Raw genomic sequence first — 21,381 nt, 5'->3', positions numbered from 1 at the left:
GGGAGAACAAGAAACCAGAAAACCAGAAATGTCCGAGGCAGCATCACATAATGAGGAGAGAGCCATGTAAACAATAAAACACGGCAGGAAACAGTAAGGAATCTCAGATGGGCTTCAGGATCACTCTAGGTGGGGTGTCCCGGGCTCCCTGTGAGGATACGGCCCAGCCAGGTAAAGACGTAGGGTAAGAATGTCCTGGGAGCTCCCCCGGTGGCTCAGCGGTGAAGAATTCGCCTGCCAATGCAGGGGACGAAAGTTTGATCCCTGGGTTGGGAAGACCCCCTGGAGAAGGGAATGGCAACCCACTCCAGTATTGTTGCCTGGAGAATCCCATGGACAGAGGAGCCTGGTGGGCTACAGTCCATAGGGTTGCAAGGAGTCAGACAGGACTTAGCAACTAAAACAACAACAGAATGTCGTAAAAGAAGAGTCAGCAAGTGCAGAGACTAGGGGCTTGGATGGATTTGGTCTGTTCCAGGGGGAAGAGAAGAGGACTGGGTATGGCTGGGGAGTCAGTATGGCATGGGGGAGAGACAGGCAAGTAGGGGTGAGGTCCTGAAGATCATGTCTGTACCAGGATGAGAAAGAACGTCAAATAATACAAAAATACTGTGTTTTTCTTAAAATCTGACTTGTGCTATTTTCTTTGCAGAGCTCAGCCTCCCTGATTATGCTTTTCTCACCCGAATATTAAAATTAATTTGCATTCCTTTGGCACATACCAGCTGATTGATGTAGTCAATTGACCTAGAGGTCTGTTGATTGGCAAGCAAGAGGCAGCCTAAACTGGAAAATTGGCCATGCACAGTCTACATGGAGGATAAATGACATGCAGTAATTTAAAGCTGAGTTTAGATGAAATGAATAAGAACAAAACCAAACAAGAGATTGGAACCCCTAGGATCCTTTGGTCCTCCTAAGATGCCTTGAGTCTCTGAGAATCAGAAATAGCAGGTTTATAGTCCTGCTGCCTTGCAGATAGCTCTGTTTATAAGAAGGTGTTGGGGGTGGGGGATAAAAATGTATGCCAGTTACTCACCAGGAGCTACAAAATGTATTGATTTGATCAATGCTACTTCCTGAGAGGTTGCGGGCTGGTTAAAACACTGTCTCTCTCTAGGTTGGTGAGTTCTGGGGCCTGTTTAAACAACCTCCAGACCCTTCTTTGCCTGAAGAGGAGAAAATCCCCAAATGATCTTGAGCCCCCTTCCCGCACCGCCTGGGAAACAGAGGACACATTGCTAACACGCATGCGTGTTTCTCAGCCCATCTGCCCTGTCTGTCGGTTCTTCTCACAGCAGCTGGGGCTGTTTCCCGTGAGGGTTCCCCGCTTAGCATGAGAGGTGTATGACTTACACGCCTCATCACTGTGAGTTTTTACATGTCTGTGTCCCCCCAGTTATCCATGGGCTCCTTGAGGGTAGAAATGAGGCTGTTAGCAGAGACTTCGGGATACAGGGGAAGAAGTGGCACCACGGTATTGTCACGGGGGATTCTGTTCACGCAAGGCTCGGCCTCGGGGATGGTGCCCAGTGTCTGCATTGACTGGCCCTGCTCCCCCGGCTAATGGTTCCCGCCCCTCTGCTCTGCTCCAGGGATGACTGCGATCCCATGTGCCTGTCTGGGCATCTTCCTGGGCGGTCTCCTGGTGAAGAAACTCAGCCTGTCTGCCCTCGGGGCCATTCGGATGGCCATGCTCGTCAACCTGGTGTCCACCGCTTGCTACGTCTCCTTCCTCTTCCTGGGCTGTGACACGGGCCCCGTGGCTGGGGTTACTGTTCCCTATGGAAACTCGTAAGTCTCAGAAAGGTCTCACACACACACACACACACACACACACACACACACGCACACACGCACACACACCCGCCCCACCGTCCCCTGCCCGCCCAGGGATGCCAAGACCCTCTCTCTGGAGTAGGTTAATGGAGCCAGCTTTGTCCCTAGTGACCCTGACCCGGAAGTTGATGATGCCCCTGCATCTTCCGCCCAGGGTTGAAGGATATACGTGAACCTTCTGGGTGGAGAGGACAGAATTCCACTTAAAGGCTGTCTCCCAGAACGGCCAGGGGAGCACTGGGGAGACAGGCAGACACTCACTCTCCAGAGGACTCAAGTGCCTATTTTTGGCATTTGATTTTAGGAATGAAGTGAAGATAGAAAATTAAAAATAGGTTTTATTTTAAAATTCAGCTTATAATAGAAGACAGAAGTGTGTGTGTTAGTAGCTCAGTTGTGTCCGACTCTTTGCAACCCCATGGGCTGTAGCCTGCCAGGCTTTTCTGTCCATGGGATTCTCCAGGCAAGAATGCTGGAATGGGTTGCCATTTCCTTCTCCAGGAGATCTTCCCAAACGTAGGAGTTGAACCCAGGTCTCCTGCATTGCGGGTGTATTCTTTACAGTCTGAGTCACCAGGGAAGTCCATAAAATAGAAGAGACTTCAATAATTCCTTCAACAATCAGAAGCTATCATTAGACTCACATAGTAATCGCAGGGCCCGACCCATGGTGGGTGTTGATAAGTGTGGGGTGGGGGAGGAGGAGAGAAGGGAGGGAAGAAAGGAAGGAGTTTTGCTCTTACAGGACATCTTATTTCCTATCTATTATCCCAAGACTTTGAACTGAAGTTGGATCAGACTTGTCCTTAGAGGGCATTGTGGAGAGTCCTGATATATCCAGTACCAGTGGCTGTTCCTTTTTCTACATGAGCCTCTGCATCTACCTGGGAGTCCAGTCTGGAGCATCAGGGCTGCAGCATGGTTGGCCCGCAGGATCCCAGTTCCTCTCCACACCAGCCTACTCCTCCGAGCAGGCCACACAGCTTTCTCCTGACATTAAGTCAGACAGAGCTGGGCTTGTCTGCCACCCTGCGAGGTCAGACAGACAGGATGGAAGCACACTGGCCAAGGCATCTTCTGTATATCCCTGCACAGTCCAAACACCAGCGCCCTTCCTTCCCTGTACCATGGCTGCAGTGGCCACTATGACCCCAGAGGGCAGGGGGCTGTCAATGGGGATCCAGAAGAAGCTGACCTTTCTCTGATGGATGCCACCTGTCCTCTCTTTTCCAGCTCAATGCCTGGCTCAGCCCTGGACCCCTACTCATCCTGCAATAAAAACTGTGAATGCCAAACCGACTCCTTCACTCCAGTGTGCGGGGCAGACGGCATCACCTACCTGTCCGCCTGCTTTGCTGGCTGCAACAGCACGGTACTAGTGATTTTCTGATGGGATGCGATGGGGCTGGGGGACACAGACAGGCAGAGTAGCGTAAAACCCCAGGTCGGGGGCAAAAGTAGGCAACCTCCCGTGTCCTGTAGTCTGTGTCCCTGCACTGTGAATTGTCTCAGCCTCTGCCCTGCTCTGGTGGAGAATTCTCCACGAGAAAGATGGGAGGCCTGTCAGGCCATCCAGCTGCTTCATGCTAAATCAGATAGGTTTCCAAAAAGTGTCACTGAGCAATTTTAACAGAGAGTAAAACTTCAAAGGAAGCTGTATGGAGCCAGAGGAAAAGGTTATGGTTCAAAGCTAGGAGTAGGATGACTCCACAGGTAATGAGCTCCCCATCAACAGAAGTATGTAAAGAAAGGTTAGAACCATTTATCAGGGAAGACCTGTTTCATACCTGAGACTAGGCAATGCTAATTCAGCATCTTCTCTACTCAGTTCCCTTTGCCTTTATCTTCTCAGCTAGGTGCCTCCCACCTTTTTCCATCTTGCCACTATCATTTCTTTTGGTTTGCTTTTTTGTTCTTGTATTTGTTTCTGGGTTTTTCCTTCTCAACATGAATTATACAGTTGACTCTCAACCTGCATGCAACTTTCCACATTCTCTGCATGAAAACCTGAGACTGCGGGACTGGTCACCTAGTCCTGCTGATCCCACCTGTACCTGCCCTTCTGCGTCCACTCCGCACTGCCCTGCTGCAGGCCCCTCATCTCTCACTTGGACCAGTGTAGTCGTTGCCTCCCTGGCCTTACAACTCAGGATGGGCCCCTGCTGGTCTGTCTTCTCCGTTGCAGCCAGAATGATTGCTGTAAAATTGCATATTGTTGTTCAGTCGCTCAGGCATGCCTGACTTTTTCAACCCCATGCCCTGCAGCATGCCAGTTTTCCCTGTCCTTCACTGTCTCCCAGATTTTGTTCGGATCACGTCCATTGTGTCAATGATGCCACCCAACCATCTCATCCTCTGTCGTCCCCTTCTCCTCCTGCCTTCAATCTTTCCCAGCATCAGGGTCATTTCCAATGAGTTGGCTCTTTGCATCAGGTGGTCAGTGTTCATCAATATTCAGTGTTGATTGTTTGATCTCCAGGATTGACTGGTTTGATCTCCTTGCTGTCCATAGCATGATGTATACATATATTTCCTAATATTGGACCATCCTTGCATTCTAGAATGAATTCCACTGTTTTGTTTTGTTTTCAGCCATGCCACATGGCTGGCAGGATCTTGGTTCCCAGACTAGGGTCTGAGCCCAGGCCCAGCAGTGAGAGCACAGAGTCCTATCCACTGGACTGCCCATTGTTCAGTTCCTCAGTAACACTGCATAGGACCCTTTCTGCAAAGGGTCCTATATCCCTTAGAATATAAGGTCTAGGCACTGAGCTGGGTTTCTGTCTTCAGCACGTGTCTGTCCCCTCCCATGCTCTTCAGCTGTGCTTCCTTTCAGGTTGGGTATTCCGCTTTCCCCACACAACATGTGTCTTTTCCTACTTCTTCCTCCAGTCTGATAACTCCTACTCACCTGTCAATACCCTACTCAAATGCCCCCTCCTCTGTGAAACCATCCCTGCCCTGCTTTATCTTTGAGATTCTTGCCTCTGCAGTCTTGCTACCTGTCTCTCCTGGAGACACTTTTCTCGTTTCGCTGCAGCAATCTGTTAAAAGGGTTTGTCATCTGCCCTGACCTGTGAGTTTCCTAAGTGGGACCTGGCGCCCACAAGTGCTCTGTAAATGTCTGGAGATGCAGAGATGGAAAGAAAGACAAGAAGGCTTGAGTGGCTGCTTTCAAGGAACTTAGAGTTGACATCATTTGTTTTTCCGCTTTACTTATTGTGTGTCTTTTGGGTGCAGCCATTTCTTTAAGGAAGAAAACTGAATTATTTGTTTTCATTTCCAAAGACCTCATTTTTCCTTTCCATTTACCACTAGATTTTTGGCTAGTTATTAACATTTTTCTATAGAGAAAATAAATCACCCTCAGGCGGGGGTGGGAGGGTGGGGGGGGGGGCAAGGACTGATTTTTTTTTTTTTAAGTAGATAATCAGACAGTTTCCTTAAGTGGGTGGAAATGAATTTTTAAAAAGAGATGGGACCTTGAGAATGGTTAAAATAAAAGTACAAGCTATTCTTTTTCATGACAACAATTTCATTAACACTTTAATATCTAAGAGCAAAGCTGTATTATAAATCAAGTTTGGTTACTCTGCTGTTGCTGAGAATGACATTGACTCAGTATAGGCTAGTGTCCTGAGACCAAAGCAGTCTATTCCAGAGTGTTCTCGGACCAAAAAAACAGTCTGAAAACTGTGTGTCTCCTGTTCTTCCCTGGACGAGAGGCTTATTGAATAAGAGCTTAATCAGGCCCAGGTTTGCTTCTAGCTGCTGAAGCAACAAGCTGTGGAATGCAATTATCAACAGAGGGCAAGCATCTCCGATTCCCTCTGGACGTGTGGTTTATTCCCCAGACACCTGCCTCTTCTTCACAGTATCAGAGGCCTCATATTGTCTGCTGGGGTGCAGGTGATGCAGAGAGGTGATACCCCCCTGCAATTACAAGGCAGAGATTGAGAAAGTCCTGGGGTTGGAGTGGGATTCACACTCTCCCCACAGAGACAGGTCTCTGGATGCCTTGTCTTCCAGTGGGTGGACGAGGGCTTTAGGGTCACAGAGCTATGCGTACCCTGGAAAGGGGCCTCTGTGACAGTCTAGCCCTAAAAATAACTGCAACCATGAAACCTGCAACACCAGCAAGCTCCTCTGAGAGCCTGTGTGGGCCAGGTGACAGGGCCTTTCACGGATCACTCATGGCCCCAGGTCAGAGGAATCTCAGGCCATCAACCAAAAGTGAGCAAAAAGCAATTTCAAAATACTTTCAAGTATTCTGAGAAAATGCCAAAAGGGGGGATCATATTCCTGGGATGTTTACTTCCTCTTCTTCTCCCCTTCTTGTCTGCAAGCTCCCTCCGGAAACTCTTCCACAAACTAGAGGTTTCTTCATCCCTCTTTCGCCCTTTTGTATTTTTCCCACCTGCATCCGCTAGAGTCCTCTTCCACTGTGTGCACAGCCATTCTGTCACCTATACCCCCAGCTCCACGTATATTATCTCACTCATCCTCGCAACAACCTTGGAAGGAGGTGTTATCCTTGTCCCATAATTACAGAGGAATCCCTAGCCCAAGGTCACACAGAACGTGCTGGCACCGGCATCGAACGCAGGGTCTGCTGGACAGCAGTCTCAGGTCTTTCCCTGACCCTCTGACTTCTCTCTTGAGTCTGCCTGCCTTTTCCGCCAGCTGAAAGGAGCTCTCCTTGTGGACGCCCCACAGTCGGGCCACCGTGCCTTCACGATCTGACCCTGCTGCCTCTCCACCCTCAGCCTCCCCACTCCACCCCCCTCTTGAAGAACCACTGACACAGTCAGGCTTCTTGGGGTGCCCCCTGCATACCCAGCTCTCTTTTACCTCTGGTCCTCTGTCCATGCTGTTTATCAGGGCAGGTCTTCCCCTATGCCCTTGACAATCCTTAACATATCCTTATTCGCAGCTGAGAAGCCTCCTTGCACCTCCTCACCGCTTCCAGGGCTGCACCGGCCCCCCGCCCCCCGCAGAGGCCTCAGCTCCTGCTCTCCCAGCAGGGTGGTCCCCCTCCACCAGACCGGAAGGTCCGTGTTCACCTGCATCTCCATCACTTGCCCATCACTAGGTGCCCGCATCCAGAGATGAGGTTCTGCTGTGGACCCTTGCATTCCCAGTGTTAGCCATGGCTCTGGATAAAGGATCCGGGCTTCCTGCATGCCTGGCTGGAGACTGTGCCCACCTCAGCACACCCCAGGGAGACTCAGGTGGTAATACCACACCCGGAAAGCGGGTAGGCTGGCCAGTGCAGATTTCAATACCGAACACCTCATCTGTGCTCGTCTCTCCCCACTTGACAGCTTCCATCCAGACTTGTGAAAATTCCTCCTAACTCGATTAGACGTGAATAAATCACCAACGAAATCACTCTGATTGTTAGAAGATCTGGTTCGGGTTAGCGGTTTCCTGATATCAGACTTTCCTTCCTGCCCTGGTTTGAGGTTTTGTTTTTTGTTGTCTGATCTCATTTCTCCTTGAGTGATAGCTTTGAAAGTTTCCAGAATTGCATTTAATATACAATTTCTAATTCTCATTGCACGTGCCCAGGAGGGGTGACGGAAAAGATGGCAACTTAATTTTCTAAGCTTCCTTTGGCAGGAATATATTGTCCAGATTGTTTCTGTCCCTTTCACTCCCAGAAGTAATTATTCCAACAGAAAGCATGTTGGGAGCTGCTGACTGAGTGCTGGAAGTTGTATCCTTCTGATGTACTGAATAATTGACTTAGAAAAAAAGGCTTCTGTCAGCCACCAGCGGAATGTTCAAAGTCAGTACAAGTCCAGCACAGCAGCCTGTGGGGGGCTGAGGATAGATGGCTCATCTGTGCCCCCATCCAGGCCACAGGGATTTATCACGCACCAGTTTAAACAGAGCTCGAGTGGGTGCTATGGCAGGGAGGGGATGTGGCTACCCCATTTTGGATGCATGCAGGGGGCTCCTTGTTCAGGACAGTGGGTCTCAGGGCTGGCCTTCATCCACAGAGAATGCGTGGGCATTTGCCTGGTGGATAGGATGGGAGGGCACCTGAGTATGGCGTGAGTGTGAGCCCAGGTTGGCGGGGAGGCTTGAACCTGGTGACATGGGCAAAGCTTTGGTTCGGAGTCAGGAAAGAGGAGAATCTAGAGGGAGGGGCCTGGTATGCCTCTGAGCTGCAGCTCCATCCTCCCCCCACCCCCAGCTCTGCCCACGCCTCCTCCTCGGGATGCCGGAGCAGACGGTGAGCCTGGTGCTCCCCAAAGTGCAACCCTTTCCCCGCCCCTCGGCAGGAGACCACTAAAGCTCTGACGGGATGCAGGTTACCGGGGCGAAGGGCGGACGGAGGTTTCACTTTCATCGCAGACTTTTTCCTCCCTGGCCGTTGTCCTTCAGCCAGTGACCCTGCCAGGGAACAAGCGAGTGCGTTTCTTCTTGTGGCATTTCAATTTCCCCTGTGCCCAGAGGCACATGGGTTGCCGGTGATGCTCTTTGTGACAGGCTCTGAGATCTTTGCCTGGAAATACCGGCTGAAGTTGGACCAGTGAGGTGAAGAGATTCTAAGCTGCAGAAAGACAGTAATAAATGATAGGAGAAGGTCTGAGGAACTTCGCTGAATCATAAAAAGATCCCGTGAAAGTCTAGGACACGTTGGGGGTGTGTTACCATTCAAAGGAAGACGTCCCAGCTATTGTCCCGTCTCAGGCCTCTGCCATCTCGGGCATCGGCAGAAGCAGGGCAGGACACTGCGAGGGTCAGCCCTCCCTGGCTAACCCCTTTCTGAACTGCAGGACTCAGGTCCTACCTTTCATAGAGATTGCCATTTCTTCCTGATTGTTGTTGTTTAGTCGCTAAGTCCTGTTCAACTCTTTGCGACTCCATGGACTGTAGCCCGCCAGGCTCCTCTGTCCATGGGGTTCCCCAGGCAAGAATGCTAGAGTGGGTCGCCATGCCCTCCTCCAGGCGATCTTCCCAACCCAGGGATCGAACCTACGTCTCCTGTGTCGGCAAGTGGATTCTTTACCACTGAGCCACCAGTGAAGCCCTTTCATCCTGGTAACTGAACACATTTCAGAAAGAAAACCAAAATCAGTATTTCAGGATGTTGAGAAAGAAACATTCAAGTTTTCACAGGCTCGAAATACAAAGAACATCATCACCCCCTTGTCTGTCCCCTTAGAAATGTCATTTTCAACCTAGAGATTAGTTTTACTTGTGCAGTTAGTAGAATTGATCCCTCAGTATTGAATACAGAGGGAAAAAGCCCAAACAAAAACAACTTTATTTGCCAGATACTTCAGAAACACTACTGAGGAATATTTTGTACGTATAATATGAGCTGTCAAAATAGCATGCTAATGATTTCCTCCATCAATGGGAAAATGAATCCTAGCTTCGAGAGAGTCATTTTTCTATTTTTATGGTCTCCAGCTTTATTGTAATTATTTATCCCCATCATTGCATGTGAATAGAAACATTTCTCAATTTAAATTAATGGCTGGATGTAGAACAAGAGTAGAATTTTCAGTGACTGTGCTCTTCTTCTTTTGTTGATTTCTTCTTCTGGAGTTTTTAGATTTTTGTAAATAGCTGGTACATTTGTGTGGTTCAAGAACCAAGAAGTATAAAAAGGAGGGAGTGGGAACTCCTCCTTTCCGTTTCTCTCTCCTGTTCACCCACTGTTCACTTCACGACTCTGCCCAATAGGTAATTACTATTATTAGTTTCTTGTATATGCTCCTGGGTTTTAATGCACACACAAGGTATTACTCTGTAGCTTGTTTGTTTATTTTTTGTCATCACTTTTGCCATTTTAATCGGAGGATAATTGCTTTACAGTGTTATATTCGTTTCTGCTGCACAATAGCACGAATCGGTTTTATGTACACATATATCCCCTCCCTCCCACCCCCACCCCACCCCTCCAGTCATCACAGAGCATCTAGCTGGGCTTCCTGTGCTATGAAGCAGGTTCTCACTAGCTAGCTATTTTACACACAGTAATGTATATGTGTCAATGCTACTTTCTCAATAGCTTATTTGTTTATTTTTAATTGAAGTATAGTTGATTTATAGTGTGTTTATTTTCAGTAAAGTGTACAGAACAAGTACACAGAGAAAGTGTCCATATATTTAGTTCCCTATGCTGAACAGCAGGTCGTTGTTGGTTATCTATTTTATACTATAGCTTGTTACTTGTGGGGTTTTTTGTTGTTAATAATTTATCGTGGCGTTTTCTCATGTTAGTAAGGAAGGAACACGCTGATGCCTTTTTTACAGCTGCATAATCTTCCATTGCGTGAGCCTATTGGAGTGTATCTAACCAACTCCTATTGATGGGCGTTCAGGTAGATGCAAAACTTTAGTTCCTGCAGGCACTGTGGTGACTGGAATTGGACTTCCATCATTCTGTGCCTGGGCAAGCCTGCCTGCAGGATAAATTCTTGTAGAATTTCTGAGCTAGTCCCACCCTCTCCGCCAGGTCACCACTGTTTCCAAGTCTGGTCAGGCCAGTTCCTCTGTGAGCAGTGCGGCCATCTAATTATCAACGAGATCTCTCAGGGCAGGAAAGCCCGGTCCTGCCACCCCATGCACAGTACCAGGCAGAGACTCCGGCTCTCACATCACTTCTCCCCAGAGAACGGCAGCCTGGGAAGACGTTCCTTTGCCATGAGGATGGAAAACTGGACATTTGCCAGGTCAGGGATGGTAAACCCCTCTCCGGAGCCTAGTGCACTTTCTTCATAGTTATCCAGGACATGATCATCTGCAGGCAGTTGCCAAGGTCCGTCTGCATTCTGGACTGTTGTATACACACAGGGTGAGAATCAGATCCCCACCATCAAGTATCTGCTTCCCTCATACCCAGGTTGCCGTTGTTCAGTTGCTCAGGCACGTCCGACTGTTTGCGACCCCATGGACTGCAGCACGCCAGGCTTCCCAGTCCTTCACTGTCTCCCAGAGTTTGCTCAAACTCATGTCCACTGAGTCAGTGATGCCCAGGGTCTCTCTATGTTTTCAGACTTCCTACCGGTTGGGCCTTTAGCAGGTCTCAGTTAACCTATGTGCCCGGTTAACATCAGCAAAGGCCTGTCCTGTTCCTCCCTTCTCACTTGGGAGCATAGGGTGAAGCCCCAGTGGTGGAAAGCCCTCTCTTCCAGTTATGCACCCTGGGATAAGTATTTGCACCACACTGGGACATCAGGAGGGAAGTTTCTCCCCAAAAGCAAACAGCTGCTTTAGCACAACAGCCAGATTGGTCTGCAGTCTCTTGTATCACCTGGGCCCAAATAAAGGGCCTTTTGCATCCTTTGGCATAGGACTTAAGCTTAGCATTTACCCTTAGATTCTCTGTGGGCAGGGCCCTAGCAATGTTCCAGCATGTACCCTAGGCCTCAGGACCACCCGCGTTTTCTGTTCATCCTGTCGAATTGATTCTTGTGACCAAGAGAGAAACCCATCCAAGTTCCTGCTCAGATCACTAGCGCTTACCTCCTCCCCAGCCTCTTTCACAGCTCCTCTCAAATAGGTTTAATCTGAATAAATGAGTACAGAGTTGCCTAGGTGCTTTGGAAAGGGACCCATCCATTTTCAGGGGGCATCCGAGGTGGCCAGTGGGTATAGAATCCACCTGCAATGCAGGAGACATGGGTTTGATCCCTGGGTTGGGAAGATCCCCTGGAGCAGGGCATGGCAAGCCACTCTAGTTTTCTTGCCTGGAGAATCCTATGGACAGAGGAGCCTGGTGGGCCACCGTCCATAGAGTCGCAAAGAGTCGGACGTGAATGAAGCAACTGAGCATGCATGCACATCCATTTCCAACTTCTCTTCTTGGCATCAGGGCAAGCCAGTATCGTCCCTGGGCATGGACCCGTTCTCCCGTCTCCTAGCCCAACAAGCGCCTGGTTTCTTCCCAGGTGCCCCGGCCTGCCCCGGGTCCACTCTTGCCCCATTCTCCCTGGCTCTGTGCTCTCAGCTGGCCCCTTGCCTTGGCTGCACATCCCGCCCTTCACTCACACCATTCACAGGATTGTGCCTTCCTGGACACGTTCGCCTCACCTGGACCATATGGACTGTGTAATCACTGAGATAAGGGCATCTCATTTCTGTACCATTCCAGTAGGGCCATGACCACAGGCCCGATCTAGGGAAGACCCTCTTCAGAAGGGGATTTTCACATCTCAGAGCAGAGGAGGTCCAGGCAGTTTCCTCTTATGGTAAAGGGAATATAGTTCAGCCATAGCCTAGGTACAGAGCAGAAATCTAAGACTGGGTGTAGGTTCCAATTACAAAGTACTCGTTAAACCAGAGCTCACACAATTCATTCAAAGGGTACTGATCATATCACAGTCCTAAAGGCTATGAGAGTCAGAACTCAGTTCCCAAGGTCTGAGTTCTAAGCCAGCCCCTCATGGCTGGGCCTGTTTCCTGTTCATACCTGAGCACTCTCTGAGTCCACATGGTTCTCAGGACTGCAGCCCCAAATCTTTTTCCTCATAGGCTATAGGAGAGATCAAAGAGAGAGGGACGGGGGTGGTTTGAACTAGGGCAGGGTTTGAGAGATATTGAGTCTTTGTTGTTTAGTCATTTCAGTTCAGTTCAGTCTCTCAGCCATGTCCGACTCTTTGCAACCCCATGAACTGCAACACACCAGGCCTCACTGTCCATCACCAACTCCCAGAGTTTACTCAAACTCATGTCCATTGAGTCGGTGACGCCAGCCAGCCATCTCATCCTCTGCCATCCCCTTCTCCTCCTGCCCTCAGTCTTCCCCAGCATCAGGGTCTTTTCAAATGAGTCAGCTCTTCGCATCAGGTGACTGAAGTATTGGAGTTTCAGCTTCAGCATCAGTCCTTCCAATGAACACCCAGGACTGATCTCCTTTACGATGGACTGGTTGGATCTCCTTGTAGTCCAAGGGATTCTCAAGAGTCTTCTCCAAAACCACAGTTCAAAAGCATCAATTCTTTGGTGCTCAGCTTTCTTTATAGTCCAACTCTCACATCCATACATGACCACTGGAAAAACCATAGCCTTGACTAGACAGACCTTTGTTGACAAAGTAATGTCTCTACTTTTTAATATGCTGTCTAGGTTGGTCATAACTTTCCTTCCAAGGAGTAAGCATCTTTTAATTTCATGGCTGCAGTCACCATCTGCAGTAGTTTTGGAGTCCAGAAAAATAAAGTCAGCCACTGTTTCCACTGTTTCCCCATCTATTTGCCATGAAGTGACGGGACCAGATGCCATGATCTTAGTTTTCTGAATGTTGAGCTTTAAGCCAACTTTTTCACTCTCCTCTTTCACCTTCATCAAGAGGCTCTTTAGTTCTTCACTTTCTGCCATAAGGGTGGTGTCACCTGCATATCTGAGGTTATTGATATTTCTCCCAGAAATCTTGTTCCAGCTTGTGCTTCATCCAGCCCAGTGTCTCTCATGATGTACTCTGCATATAAGTTAAATAAGCAGGGTGACAATATACAGCCTTGATGTACTCCTTTCCTATTTGGAACCAGTCTGTTGTTCCATGTCCAGTTCTAACTGTTGCCTCCTGACCTGCATACAGGTTTCTCAAGAGGCAGGTCAGGTGGTCTGGTCGTTTAGGATATGGTAAAATGAACAGACCTTGAGGGTTCATTCATTCATTCATTCATTCATTCATTCAGTACTGTCCTCTGGAGCTAAGGATAAGTCAGGAATCAAAACCACAGTGGTCTCTGTCCTTATTAGCCTCATGGTCACAAGGAGAGTTTGACATAGGAGTACGGGGGAGGTTGAGAATTTACCATCGAGAATTTACTGTAGAGTTTGTCATTTCTGAGGTAAGAGATGTGGAGGAAAAGGAGATGGGGGCTGGGAGTGTATATATCTGTCAGGGTTTGGTCAGGAAAACAGCACCCACAAGTCTTTTGGAAGTAGAGGGTTTAGTGTAGGAAATAGATCTTATGTGAGCATGGTGGAGTTGGGGAATTGGGATCCGGAAGAAGTGAGATGAAGGACTGGAGAAAAGTCACCACACCCCCAGAAGTATCAGCTCAGATGGGCAGGTTGAGGCTTATGGGAAATTCCCCAGAAGCTGTGCTCAGCGGGCTGCTCAGTGAGATGAAGGGGGCACTCAGGGACATCAGCAAGACTGCATCCAGGTCAGTAAAGGTGGGCACAGGGCCTCTGTTGTCAGCAGGGTGGTCAGAAAAGAAGGTGGGTGCACAGGGATGGTAGGGCCAACCGGCTCCTTCTAGGCACCTCTGTGTTTGTCTGTCCCCATGTCTGACCATCTGAGAGTAATAGCCCCTGCCTCACTTACAAATCTCTCCTGTGTTTCCTCTGGTCCAGCTCTCATCCATGCAGGGAAGGGAATCCTAAGGAGATGGATCCCCGCCCTGGACGGTAGAGTCATGCCAAGATGCCAGCGCAGAATCCTGTGCAGGGCGCTCATCCTGGAGCTGGTGTTGATGTCTCAGCACATTCAGAGGCTTAGGAAGGGGCATCCCGGATGGGTCTGGGATGGGTGTGAGTTAGAGATGAAGTTTACCAGAGTCATCAGAAAGCATGTGCATGCATGCTGAGTCACTCGGTCGTGTCCAGCTCCACGTGACCCCATGGACTGTCGCCCTCCAGGCTCCTCTGTCCATGGGATTTTCCAGGCAAGAATACTGGAGTGGGTTGCCGTGCCCTCCTCCAGGGGATCTTCCAGACCCAGGGATCGAACCCATGTCTCTTACATCTTCTGCACTGGCAGACAGGTTCTTTATCACTAGCACCACCTGGGAAGCTCCATCAGAAAGCACATGGATGTAACACAATCTAGGGAAAAGTGCAGGGCGAGAAGGGAAGAGAGCCTGGGCCAGAGCCCCAGGGAACTCCGGCATATTCAAGTAGGAGATGGGGCAGGTGCCAGCAAGGAAAATGCAAAAGGGAAGAAGGAAGCCAGAGAGTGAGCCGTGGAAGCCACGAAGGCAGTGGGTTGCAGGCACACACTCAAGGGGCCCCAGGGAGACAAAAGTGGATGGACGGGTCAACTGTGGAGGTCACTGGTGAGCTTAGCTAATCTGATCGCTGCATGTAGGAACCTAAGCCAGCTGGAGTGAGTCAAGAGCATGGAGGTAGTGACCATGAACAGCCGGAAATGTTTAGCTTCAGCATTCAGGGTGTGGGAAGAGGAAGGATCAGTTTCCTCTCCTCAGATGGGAGACAAGTGGCATTTTCAATTTGAGTTGGGGAGAAGCCCTTGTTTGTTGTTCAGTCACTAAATCATGTCCAACTCTTTGCAACCCCATGGACTGTAGCATGCAAAGCATCCCTGTCCTTCTGTATCTCCCAGAGTTTGCTCAAACTCATGTCCATTGAGTTGGTGATGCCATCCAACCATCTCATCCTCTGTCACCTCCTCCTCCTCCTCCTGCCCTCAATCTTTCCCAGCATAAGGGACTCTTTCAATGAATTGGCTCTTTCAGGGAGAAGCCCTGTTTCTTGATAAAAGTAGAGGAAGATCTGTTCCCATTCACATCCTAAAACCACCTGCTGAGTTTCCTCTGCTGCGTCTCAGCCCTGTGCTATAAGACAGTGCTTGATAGATCACAGAAATGACACATTCTTATCCCAGGAGCTTAAGGTCTCCTCCAGAAGGGTAGCAGGGGTCTCTGCCATGGGGTGAGGAGTGTGTCCCCGTGGAGGGAAGTGCCAGCTCAGATGGGGCCGACTGGGGAGGCCTTGCAGCCAAATGAAATGTCAGCGTTCAGTTTTGAAGAAGATCTGTGATTTCTCTGGGCAGAGATGTATGCAAAGAGACAGAGGGGCTGAGCTTCAGCACCTTTCACAGAACAACGGGAGATGCCCCTGGGTGCTGTAATGGGACCATTTATACAAAAGCACCTGCTGTGGGCAGATGGCTTAGAAAGAGGGGTCCAGCCCCACCCTGTGTCTGCCCCTACTTCCCAGGAGTAAAAGCTTCTTGTGGGGGCACAGTCGTGCAGGATGGAGGGAGCAGCCACTGAACACCCCTGAAAACATCCCACGTCACTTGATGAAATAAGAAAAACCCCAATCTGCTAAGTCCAGCGGGGAAAGAAAAGGAGAGGGAGGAGGAGAGGGACAAGGATGGGATACGGGCTGAGGAGGGGGCACATAAAAACCAAAGAGGATTTGTTTGACCCTCAGGAGGATTTACCTCGGCGTGTGCTCTGAGAGCCAAGCAGCCCCAGAAAGAAAAGCAGTGAATCATTTATGATTGTTTTCATTTTGTATTCATTAAAGACCTCTGCACTATTATTATCAAACCTTAATTGGCTTGGCTGCTGGCTGGCGCTGCCTCTCCCCGCGCCCTTGCTCCTCCCTTCGCCATCAGAAATTCCTCTGGAGCGTGAGCCAGGACCGTGCTGGGGAGCCGGGGCAGCTGGGCAAGAATCCACTCGAAGATCAAATGGAATGCAGCCGCTTGGCTTTCTCCTCTCTGATCATATATTAATAAATGTATCTCGCTGGTCTCCAGCTCGCTCCCCACGATCCGCTCTAAGCTCCCTGCCATCTCTGCACCCTCTTTGCTTTCTCAGCCTTCCAAGAAGCCTCCCGTTAGCCAGCCCCCTCTCACGGCCCCATGAGCCCAGCAACTTCACGCATGACAGTGCACATCCTTTGTTCCAGGTGCCATAGTGGGCAACGAACCAGCAACCATATGCAAGTTACCTGATTTACTTCCTTTAATACACTTCAGTGTAATTATAACTGCACAAAAGAGAGGACAAATTGGCAAGTGATTACATTGTTAATTTGGCAGTGTTTTATCACATTGTGGAAGCACGATTTCCTCTCTAATCATATCGGGGGGGGCAACACGTTTGTCTACGGTGTGGGCTTATCAAGGAATTCTGGGGCATAGAAATGAAATACACAGGAGACAGGGAAATCAGCTCTCCTCCCCATAAATATTCCTTTATTTTGCATGTGTTTTGCAGCCTCCTTCAAAAAAGCCAACTCGTTGATTCAGGCCTAATTATTGAAATGCTCCAGAATGCATAATCAGGCTGTGACAGAGCAGCTGATAGATGGCTTTAGATCTGGAGAGGGGAGATAGCCCCAGTTAACAGGGCTGACTGCTTCCCTTGCAGAATCTCACTGGCTGTGCATGCCTCATGACCATCCCGCCTGAGAATGCAACCGTGATTCCTGGAAAATGCCCCAGTCCTGGGTGTCAAGAGGCCTTCCTCACCTTCCTGTGTGTGATGTGTGTCTGTAGCATGATCGGGGCCATGGCTCAGACGCCTTCGGTCATCATCCTCATCAGGTAAGCATAGCCCCAGGGACCGGAGAACCAGCCGCCCCGCGCCGCCTCCCTCCCTGCTGTGTGTTCGCAGTTCTCCCAGAAATCAGAACTCTGGGGACTGTATGAGTCTTGCAAGCCAGCTTCCCTAGGCTGGTGGGAATCAGTTATGTGTGATGGAAACCTCGTAGCAAAAACCTCGCACAGTCCCTGTGTCTGGCTCCTGTCTCAGGGCACTGATTTGTAGTATGACCTTGGGCTCAGTGGTTTCTGAATGCTCCCCTGGTGGCTCAGACAGGAAAGAATCTGCTTGCAATCCAGGAGACCTGGATTCAATCCCTGGGTTGGGAAGAGCCCCTGGAGAAGCAAATGGCCACCCACTCCAGTATTCTTGCCTGGAGAATCCCCATGGACAGAGGAGCCTGGAGGGCTACAGTCTATGGGGTTGCAAAGACTCAGACATGACTGAGTGACTAACACTTTCAACTTTCACTGCAAAAGTAGAAAGAGCAGCCCAAGAAAAAACACTGCACTTTCATGTCCTACCAGAAACAGACTCTGCAGGTAATCTTGAAAGGTACTGCGGTCTCTTATTGACATTTGCAAAGAGCAACACTGTTGGAGTGAAATGAAACTGGCATGGGAATAGCCGAGTCCCTGTGTCTGGCTCCTGTCTCGGGGCACTGATTTGTAGTATGACCTTGGGCTCAGTGGTTTCTGAATCTGGAACTGGAGGTGATGTCAATGGTCCTGCCTGCCTCCTGCAGTGGGCTGGGTCCTGCTGAGACCATGTGTGTGCAAACTCTGTAAAGATATAAACGGGTCATTGACAAGGTGTGATGCAGTGCTGAGTGGCTCATGGAAGCAAGTTGTGACTGCTTTTGAACAGACGGATGGTTGGAGAGAGTCACCCAATAATCTCTGTTTTCCCATCTCTCAAGAACTATCCTGGGGGGGGTGGGTGAGGTGTCTCAAAGGTGAATTATTGGGTAATTTTCTGAGTAACTTACACAGTTGCAAAGTTATCTAGATTTGTGTGAGGAACCCAGAAGAGGCAGGCTTCATGTCTGGCGACCATCTTTAACAGAGGAAGTGGTGCCAAGCACAGATCCATCTTACCAGGATGCAGTTATCTAAACAAACCAATTCAATCCCAAGGGCTGGAGATAAAAGTAGGAATGAAATGCTTGGATACAGCCTGTACAAATGTACATTTTGTTGTTGTTTAAGTCGCTAGGTGTTCAACTCTTGTGACCCCAGGGACTGTAGCACATCAGGCTCCTCTGTCCATGGGATTTCCCAGGCAGGAATCCCAGAGTAGGTTGCCATTTCCTTCTCTGGGAGATCTTCCTGACCAAGGGACTGAACCCATATCTCCTGCACTGGCAGGCAGATTCTTTACCGCTGAGTCACCAGGGAAGCCCTGGGATGTAACATCAGCTGCTTTATCTAGCCTTTGTGTGTCTACTGCATTTCCTGATCTTGGTTATAATTCACAAGGAAAAGGATTTATACAAAGTACTTATGTTATAAAGTCATTAGCAAAGCTTTTTCAATGTGCAGAAGCATTAATGGTGCAATAGCAAATTGCCATTTTATACTTGTTAAATTTGGAAAAAATGTTTAAAAATTCACTCCCAGTTTTTTTTTTTTTTTTCTATGTTGTTTTTCTTTCTTTTTTTTTTTTTTTTTTCAGTATTTTTTTTTTTTTTTTCCCCCAGTTTTGTAAGCAAGGCTCTAACAAAACAGGTAAAGTCACATATTTCTGGTGGCGTTGAGAAACGTATTAATCCTTTCATAAAAGCAAGGTGGCAAATATGAGTTCAAGAGCCATAAAAACGTTCAGGTTTCTGTTTTTTTTTTTTTTTGTGGGGTAACCCTGTGCCTTGCCACTATGTTAAGAAAATACTCTGTGAGAAGAAAAGCTCAATGCAGACAGATTTTTATTACAGTGTTGACTATAATAGCCGAAAAATCTGAATTGGAATAGTGAGTTAAATTATAGTCCCACAGCTCAGTGGAATAATGAAAATTCTTAAGAATGTGAGAAGTGTTTATGAAATGAACTATTGAATTTAAATTATATGTGGAGGATGATTATATATAATATGCACTGGACAAAACCCATCAGATCTCAGGCATGGGTTTGGGGTGGCTGCCTTATTTTTGTTACTAGGAATTCCCATGAAGTTGTGTTGTACCCGTTGACACACAAAAGGCACCAAAAAGCAAGAAAAATGACCTTCACAGCCTTTAGCAATGAGCAGTCCCCTTTTTGTCTCTGCCCTTGACTCTGCTGCAAAAACCCAGCCCAGCAGTTGTGGCTGCAGACCAAACCCAGAAAGTCAGCTGGAACCTGAATCATGTCCAAGTCTCAGCTTGATAAATAGCTCTTGGAGATTTTCAGGAAATCTGTGACTCCTTTTCAGTGGACCAGCAACAGATGGCCTAAATGACCTAGGTCGGGCCTTGTGCACCTCATAGCTCCATGCTGCTGGGGCCAGCTGGAGGTATGTGCCCACTTGCTTTTCGAGGAGTCCAGAGTAATAGCGTCTTCTGTTGCCATCCACTCCAGTGCGCCGTCACAGATGTTCGAGGCAGACACAAGGGCACAGACGGTCGGAGCCACAGCCCGGATTATGGGCACCAGCCCTTGTCCCATCCCAGGGCAGTGGGCCCACTTCCACTGTCACTCCAAACAGAAGCGTACTTGCCAACAGCAGTGCTCAGGACAGGCACCGGTGTGAGGATACCGGCTATTTAACAAGTCACGCGGGGGCCAGCACTGGGCTTTGCTTTCAATATGTATTCGGCTGCATCACGTCTTGGTGGTGTCATGAGGGACCTTTCGTTGTGGCGTACAGACCCTCTAGCTGTGGTGCTCGGGCTCCAGAGTGCTCAGGCTTGGTCGCTCCATGGCCTGTGGGATCTTAGTTCCCCGACCAGGGGTCGATCCTGCGACTTCTGCATTGGAAGGTTCTTACCACCAAACCACTAGGAAAGTCCCCGGCCTCTTGATTCCTGGTTTGTTTCTGTTTTTTTACTCAGCATATGCTGTGTGTCACACACCACACTGATGATGAATGAGACACACACAGTCCTTGGCCTCAAGGAGAGAAGACCAGCATTGAGTCAGTACTGGTTTCAAGAGCAGGAGGCCTAACAGAGGAGGTCTGTGACGAGCTGTGACGGCCTCCCTGCCTGGAATCAGTCATCATTCCCAAACCCCCTCTGCTGTCACTCTTAAACCAGACAGTGTGAGAATATTCTAGAAAAATGTGTGAAAAGATTGTGCTCAGGGGCTGCTGTGGGTAAACCAAAGCCAGGGACGCTGAGTCAGTTCAGAACAAAGGCATGTGACTGTATAAAGCTGTGTGGGTGTTAGTCACTCGGTCGTGTCCAACTCTTTGTGACCCCGTGGACTGTGGCCCACCAGGTTCCTCTGTCCATGGGATTCTCCAGGCAGGAATACTGGGACGGGTTGCCATTTCCTCCTCCTGGCGGGGGGGGGGGGGGGGGGGCGGGCCTTCCTGACCCAGAGATCGAACCCACATCTCCTGCAGGCAGATTCTTTCCCACTGAGCCACCTGGGAAGGCCAAATAAAGGTACCTTTCCAGTTTAAAAGGTACCAAAGCTGGATATAGATGAATGGACTGTTTCACAAGTGGTCCATCTAGGCAACCAACCCATGCTAGTCTGGTTGATTTCGCAAAGTGATGCCAGAATGACAAATGTGTTTATGGTTCTAGCCTATCTGTGTAGCATAAGGGGAACTGCCTTCCCCACTGATATTTCCTCTGATACATGTACCCACTGACTTAAGATGTTTCCCTGTGCCGGCAAGTGCAAAATGCCTTTAAATGAAGACTTTGGGAACAAATTTGCATTCCATCCTTCAAATGACTAGTTTTAGTTAATAAAAAAACACTGCCAAATTCCTAAACTTATCTTGTCCCTGCAGTTGCAGTGATTTTTCAGACTTTCAGCAGGGAAGGTGAAAAAAGCAAAAGAACAAAACCATTAATAATTTTCTAAGGAAGGGCTCTGATGGACAGCAGCGGATGACTCTGAGGTCTGTTAATTAAAGTGAAGCGATAAGAATCTTTTCTTTTTTCCTCTTCATCTCTTTGCATGTAGGACAGTCAGCCCTGAACTCAAATCCTACGCCCTGGGAGTTCTTTTTCTCCTCCTCCGTTTGTTGGGTACGTATTCTTTCTTTATTCCCTCAATAGTGAATCAGATGCTTATAACCAGGTGAGTTACATATATCAGTGGAATCATGACCAGG

The 21,381-nt window shown here is 48.8% G+C and overlaps 1 protein-coding gene across 4 annotated transcripts in view; it reads left to right on the top strand.

Moving 5' to 3' along the window:
• SLCO3A1 (solute carrier organic anion transporter family member 3A1) overlaps positions 1-21,381 on the top strand; it is a 390,549-nt gene that overhangs the window by 325,324 nt on the left and 43,844 nt on the right. For all 4 annotated transcript variants that reach the window (XM_061158630.1, XM_061158632.1, XM_061158631.1 and 1 more), the window contains exons 6-9: positions 1,596-1,794; positions 3,073-3,211; positions 16,941-17,116; positions 21,231-21,295. In XM_061158630.1, the coding sequence (XP_061014613.1) occupies positions 1,596-1,794; positions 3,073-3,211; positions 16,941-17,116; positions 21,231-21,295 (579 nt within the window). The remainder of the gene's footprint in view (positions 1-1,595; positions 1,795-3,072; positions 3,212-16,940; positions 17,117-21,230; positions 21,296-21,381) is intronic.

Source organism: Dama dama, chromosome 13, assembly GCF_033118175.1.
Source record: "Dama dama isolate Ldn47 chromosome 13, ASM3311817v1, whole genome shotgun sequence".
NCBI classification, from domain to species: Eukaryota; Metazoa; Chordata; class Mammalia; order Artiodactyla; family Cervidae; genus Dama; species Dama dama.
The sequence above is the reverse complement of the archived record's forward strand: the minus strand, read 5'-3'. Positions and strand labels throughout refer to the sequence as shown.